The sequence below is a fragment of the Mesoplodon bidens genome (assembly GCF_964165515.1).
Source record: "Mesoplodon bidens genome assembly, chromosome: 17".
NCBI lineage: Eukaryota > Metazoa > Chordata > Mammalia > Artiodactyla > Ziphiidae > Mesoplodon > Mesoplodon bidens.
Genome location: NC_138174.1, coordinates 13,929,917 through 13,935,916, shown reverse-complemented (window position 1 = coordinate 13,935,916; position 6,000 = coordinate 13,929,917). Strand labels below are relative to the sequence as shown.

Sequence of the window (6,000 nt, the reverse complement as noted above, 5' to 3'; positions counted from 1 at the left end):
GTGTGTCGGGAGCCTGTGCTCTGCAACGGGAGAGGCCACAACAGTGAGAGGCCCGCGTACCGCAAAAAAAAAAAAAAAATTTCCAACTTTTAAAATCTAAATGTCATTACATTTCACTCTGTTAATGTTACTCTAATATTTCTCAGTTGGGGGCTGCTTTACCCTTTAGCACTGATTTGTATGAGGAAAGGCTCTCTGTGGGTTTTACACAGTTCAGTTTTCATTTTTAAAATTGACTTTGGTGTTGGTACCTTGGAAACTAATTAGAGGTAAGATGACTTGATAAAGAGGCTCTTTTGTTGCTTCCAGAGCTGAATCCCTTCACAAGAGTTGGTCCTCTTGTCACAAATGCTCTGCAGTAGTATGGCTGCAGAATTCCAGCTGACCTTTCCACATATTGTTCACACATTGTGATGCTTGTGAAAGAGTGGACTTCGGGAGGTGCTGATGATGTTACAGAACTAGAAGAAGAGTTTAGGTGTTATATCCCATTCTTGGAATAAAGGGGGTCTGTCTTCCATCAAGAGGAAAAGAATAGGCAGGGCCACCTACAACTCTGCAATGTACTTTCTCTGAGTGGGTTTGCAAAGGATGATTCCATTAAATTACTGATTTGAAATCTTTTGTATTAGAGTTGTGTTCAGAATGATCCATAACATGTGGGGTTCTTTAGATGGAGAAGAGTAGGCTCTACTGCTGGTACTCTAGAGAGATTTCTAAATTATAGTTCACAGATGGGCCTGGTGTGTTCTTTGTCCGGGAGAGAAACTAATACAAATCTTGATCCCTTTAGTCCAAAGAAAGAGCCACATTTGACGGCAACCTGCCCGAGGGCAGGGAGAGTAGCTTGGTTTCCACGTAATCTCTCAATCCTAGAGGAGCATTTGGTAAACATTAACTGAGGGAATTAACTGAAATAAATAAAACCATTGTTAAAACACACTTAGAGGTTTTCATGTGTCATGGTTCATATACCAGGTGAGCCACTAAAGCTTAATATTGCTTTGTGTTTTGTGTTTACTATATAATGTCAACAAGACCTTGTTTTCATTGGAGTCAGAAGCTATGAGTATCTAAGGAGCTATTACTGCTTATATCCTGTCCTCTATGGAAGCTATTTTATGTATTTATTCTGATTGTACCAGAATAATTCTCTACAAACAAAATATTGAAACTAAGGATCTGTTTTATTGCACAACAAAGCATTGTGTCTGATTCTTTTTTCCACTAAAAAGAGTTTTTGATTAAATGTCTATTAAGTCACATATTAAGTACATAAATATTAAGAAAATGATGCAGAAATCCAAGTTGACACTTAAGAAATTCTGCTTATTTCCCACAGACTCTCTTTTTTTCACTGGGAGGAAAGGAAGGAAGAAGAGAAGAGGGAGAGAAAGAGATAAGGAGATGGGCAGAGAGGGAGAGATTTTTCTCTGTTAGGAAAGGATGTGTTCTGTATTATATAAGCACTTCAATTCATCCCAAGTCGTCTCATTAGAACAACTCACTGTAGAGAGAGATTTGGTAAAAAACCAGCCTGGCTCAAAGGCTCAAAATAGACTTCTTGTAATGATGCTTCATTGATAGCATATTTAATCACAGCGACCCCTAAGGCTGTATGACAATCAGGCTCAGAAGCATCTTAACTACTAACGTAACATAAAGTCAACTGAGAGTACTTAGGTTCTAACAGTCTACACACACTGAATCCAATGCTAAGTAGTAAAAAGTCCACACACTATTTGAAGTTGCTTAAGTCACGCTCATTCCTATACAAGTTACGAGGTAGCCAAAGAAGTAGCTAAGCATCTACCAGAGGGCAAAGCAAAAGAAAAGGGGATCATTAAGGAAGTATTAATGTTTATTTGATAAGTGATCTCCTGGGTTATACAGTACTTTCTCTTTATATAAGTCCTTTGGGAGACCTTTGAGTTGTAGGTGACATTTGTATATTCCCCAATGGAAGGAGACTACGGTCTACTCTATCCTTTAAAAGACTTTGAATGTCAAGTGCAGAGCTGCCCCAAAGAAGAGAGGCAAGTACTGGATACATTTGGCCTCTCTCCCAGCACCAGTGTCACTTCCTTTTTTCAATCAAGAGATGGTTGGTGCTCACAGACATCAGGCTGGAAATGACTGTATGATCTGAGGAGAGGTTAGCCTTCTAAAAATCTCCATTCCACCAGGATGTCCAGCTTGGCCAGGTTATAACTAGAAATGAAAGAGGACCCTAGGCGGCACTTGAGGGTTAGTCTTTAGGTCAGGTTCTTTTTCTCCTGACCTTATTTTCGTTTGAAATACATTTACTAGCTTTTGGAAGATTGGTCACTAAACTACTGACATTTTCCCTTTCCAATCGAAAATTCTGCTATTTGATGAAAGCACATTTCTTAGAAAGACAATGAGAAGCTTGCCGAGCAAGCTCACTCAAGTTCCTTGGTTTTTAACACTGCAAGCAGTATTACAAGTTATATTTTTAGGTACTGAGATGGGCCACACTGCATCAGTTCACTGAACTGAAGATGCCAGAGAGTGAAGTTTTCTTCTTTGATCAAAAAAGAATATGATCGGGACTTCCCTGGTGGTCCAGTGGTTAGGACTCTGCGCTTCCACTGCAGGGGGCATAGGTTCTATTCCTGATGGAAGAACTAAGATCCTGCATGCTGCGTGGCATGGCCAAAAAAAAAAAGAATAGGATCAGTGATGCTGGCCACCTAGAAGATCACCTCTGGAATGACGGTTGAAGGGATTCCCATCGTTTGGACCAGGTGTCTATTAGAAAGCTAATAAAATGTCTTCTGGACAATTTGAGTTTTGGACCTTGCTGTGTGATGCTGTCGTGAGGGTTAAATTCATGTGTCGTTGTTAAAATGTTCTTTTATTCTATAAAGTATAGGTAAGAGGCACTTTGGTTAAACATATTATATTAATAAATACCACTTTCTCCCTTCACCATCAGAATGATATTTGTCCTGATCACTTATGGGTTCAATACTGCAAACATCTAGGCTCAGTTCTTAAAGAACATTGTCTTGTAAATGTGAATCTAACTCTATGGCATTTCTTCATCATCCAAATGTCACCAACCCTCTCAAATGAGCACCAATACCGTATTATCATGCAAGAATTCTGTTTCTGACCAGGTACCCGAACAGAGCAGTCACCCTTCAACAATCTTGTCCAGACTTAACATATTCTTTGGTTTAATTTAAAATTAAATAAGCATATGAAACAAGAAGGGTCCGACGAAGATGAGAAACAATCCAAACTGAAGTGAGTGAGTTACTGTCCCTCTGTCTTGCCTTCCACTCTCTCTCAAGTAGGAAAAAATGTGATGTGTGGGCTGAGCTACCCTCGGTCGTAATTCCATGCTGTCTTCGCCTATTAGAAAACTTGTCACAATAAACAGTGTATTCATCATTCTTCGAGACTACCAATTAAAACCTTTTTAGTAATAAACTGTTATACAATGAATAAACAATGTGATAATTGCACCTTCAAGACATACTAATATAGCAACAATAGACTCCTCTTAAACTTCTGAAGGAGTCTGTTAGCACCGTTGAATAGGTTCATCTCTACTGTGTAGAGAAAATGCCTAAGATGAGAAATACATTCCTCCCCGTCCATCTATGGCTCTGTGTACATCTGGATACATACTTGATGCCTTCTGGGCAAGAGGAAAGATGTGGTCTATGGTCTGAATTTGTCCTTTGACGCCTGATCGATTGGACAGCATGCAAATCAAAGTTCACTAGTACAGCCAGGTCCTCTGAGCAGCTTTGTCACAGAAGTCCCCAATTCTCTGCTGTTGACAGAAGCATTGGGTTTCTATTGTCTTTTCCTGTGCACTTGAGGAAAAGCTGAATTCCACCTGTGGCCATCAAACCTCTGAGCTGTCGCTGTGGTGGCCCCGCGGGGGCATCATGGGCTCGGTGCTGCCGGAGCCCTTGGGGGAGCCCTTCCTCCTGGTGCTCTTCTTGCCCTGGCGCACCATCACTGCGATGGCCGTGAGGCAGAGTGCGAGGAGCCCCACCGCGACGCCTCCCACCACCATGACCAGGCTGACCTCAGAGGTGGGACGGTTGAGCTCCCGGGGGAAGACGCCGTCAGGAGGAACCCTCCCCTGGGGGATCTGCTTCCTGCTGCTGCGGTCCAGGGCGATGTGCTGGATGTTTGTTCCTCGGTTGTTTTCAGCCCCGATTTCCCACACCAGCGGGGCTGTGCTCCTGATTTCCCTCTTCTTCCGGCTCTTGGTAGTTGCCTGGGGCTTCCCTTTACTCACCAAAGAGTGGTATTGGTACTCCACGCTTCGTTTGCCAAGGCCTCGATTGGCGTTGTCTTTTGATCTTACTGTGTAGATGGTGTGTATGTACCATTCTCGACCCAGAGAGACCTAGGAAACACAACTCTATTCATTAGAAAATTAAAGCCTATGCCAACCTAAAAATCCACGACTCTTTGCAAGAGAAACTCATGGCAGAGACAATAATCATTTAACTTAGTCTGCAGAATTCATATCCTTAATATTTTTACACGTGTAGGATGCGCAAGGCTTTGTGTAAAGCACTATAAAATATGCTGTGCAACTCTTAAGGGAGCGCGTGGTGGTAAATATTTGGTAAGTTATAACTTGTCAGAGCTGCAGAGAACTCCGGATCACACAGTCTAACTTACTCATTTAAAAGATGAGTGAATGACACAGATATAGAGCATAAACTAGTGGTTACCAGTGGGAAGGGAGGGAGGGGCAATATAAGGGTAGAGGAGTGGGAGTGCAAACTATTGGGTGTAAGACAGGTTACAAGGATGTATTGTACAACATGGGGAATAGAGCCAATATTTTGTAATAACTGTAAATGGAGTGTAACCTTTTAAAAATTGTATACAGATTAAATAATAAAAAATGAGTAAATGAGAATACATAGCAGTTAAGTGACTTGCCAAATGTCAAGTCTAAGCTAGTATCAGAGGCAGGACTACAGTCAGACCTTCTGAACCTCAAGACTCTTTTCCAGTATGTCTTGCTGTGTATTTTACACATAAGGCCATAGAAAAGGTCAGTTTTTCTGCTTTTCCAGGGTTTGTGAAAAGAAGGCATTTTCTGATGGCTCTTTGAAGCCTTCAGGATTTAGAAGAGGTCAAGTGCCTTCAGAGTTAACATTAAAAACAAAAACAAAACAAAACAAATCATACTTTAACTTAACTTCCTGTTTGAAAAGATTCAGAAGAACAGACATGCTTTCTCAAGCATCCTTCTTTACGAAGAATAAAGATAACATATTTCTCCAGCCCATCCTGTCTGGACAATTTTCAGTAAACATCCTAAAAGATGCACTTGCTCCCTGCGGAGCGGCTGGGCCCGTGAGCCATGGCCGCTGAATCTGTGCGTCCAGAGCCTGTGCTCCACAATGGGAGAGGCCACAACAGTGAGAGGCCCGCGTACCACAAAAAAAAAAAAAAAAAAAAAGAAGGGGCTTCCCTGGTGGCGCAGTGGTTGAGAGTCTGCCTGCCGATGCAGGAGACACGGGTTCGTGCCCCGGTCCGGGAGGATCCCACATGCCGCGGAGCGGCTGGGCCCGTGAGCCATGGCCGCTGAGCCTGCGCGTCCGGAGCCTGTGCTCCGCAACGGGAGAGGCCACAACAGTGAGAGGCCTGCGTACCGCAAAAAAAAAAAAAAAAAGTCAACCGAAAGGATGTTTCGAACAATAAGAGCAGAGTTCCCAACCATCACATTTAGATTTATATTCTGGACTGAATAAGGGTCTTCATTACACGTAGACTTAAAATAACATGAATACATTAATAAACATAATAATAGCTAACATTTATGGAATGTTCAGTCTGAGCCCAGGAGGGTCTGGTGTGGTTCACAAGCGTTATTTTACTCAAAGTTCACATTAACTGTATGAAATATGACAATTACTGCCTTCTACATGGGAGACATCTGAGGTGTTCAGATGTTAAGTAACTTGCATGTGGTTACACACCTATTGTAAG

At 42.1% G+C, this 6,000-nt stretch overlaps 1 protein-coding gene across 1 annotated transcript in view; it reads right to left on the bottom strand.

Moving 5' to 3' along the window:
* Positions 1-3,554: 3,554 nt before the first annotated feature.
* FREM2 (FRAS1 related extracellular matrix 2) overlaps positions 3,555-6,000 on the bottom strand; it is a gene marked incomplete at its 5' end in the record, with an annotated part of 148,847 nt that continues 146,401 nt past the window's right edge. Inside the window, one exon of the mRNA XM_081215111.1 lies at positions 3,555-4,396. Within this exon, the coding sequence (XP_081071237.1) occupies positions 3,884-4,396 (513 nt within the window). The 3' untranslated portion in view covers positions 3,555-3,883. The remainder of the gene's footprint in view (positions 4,397-6,000) is intronic.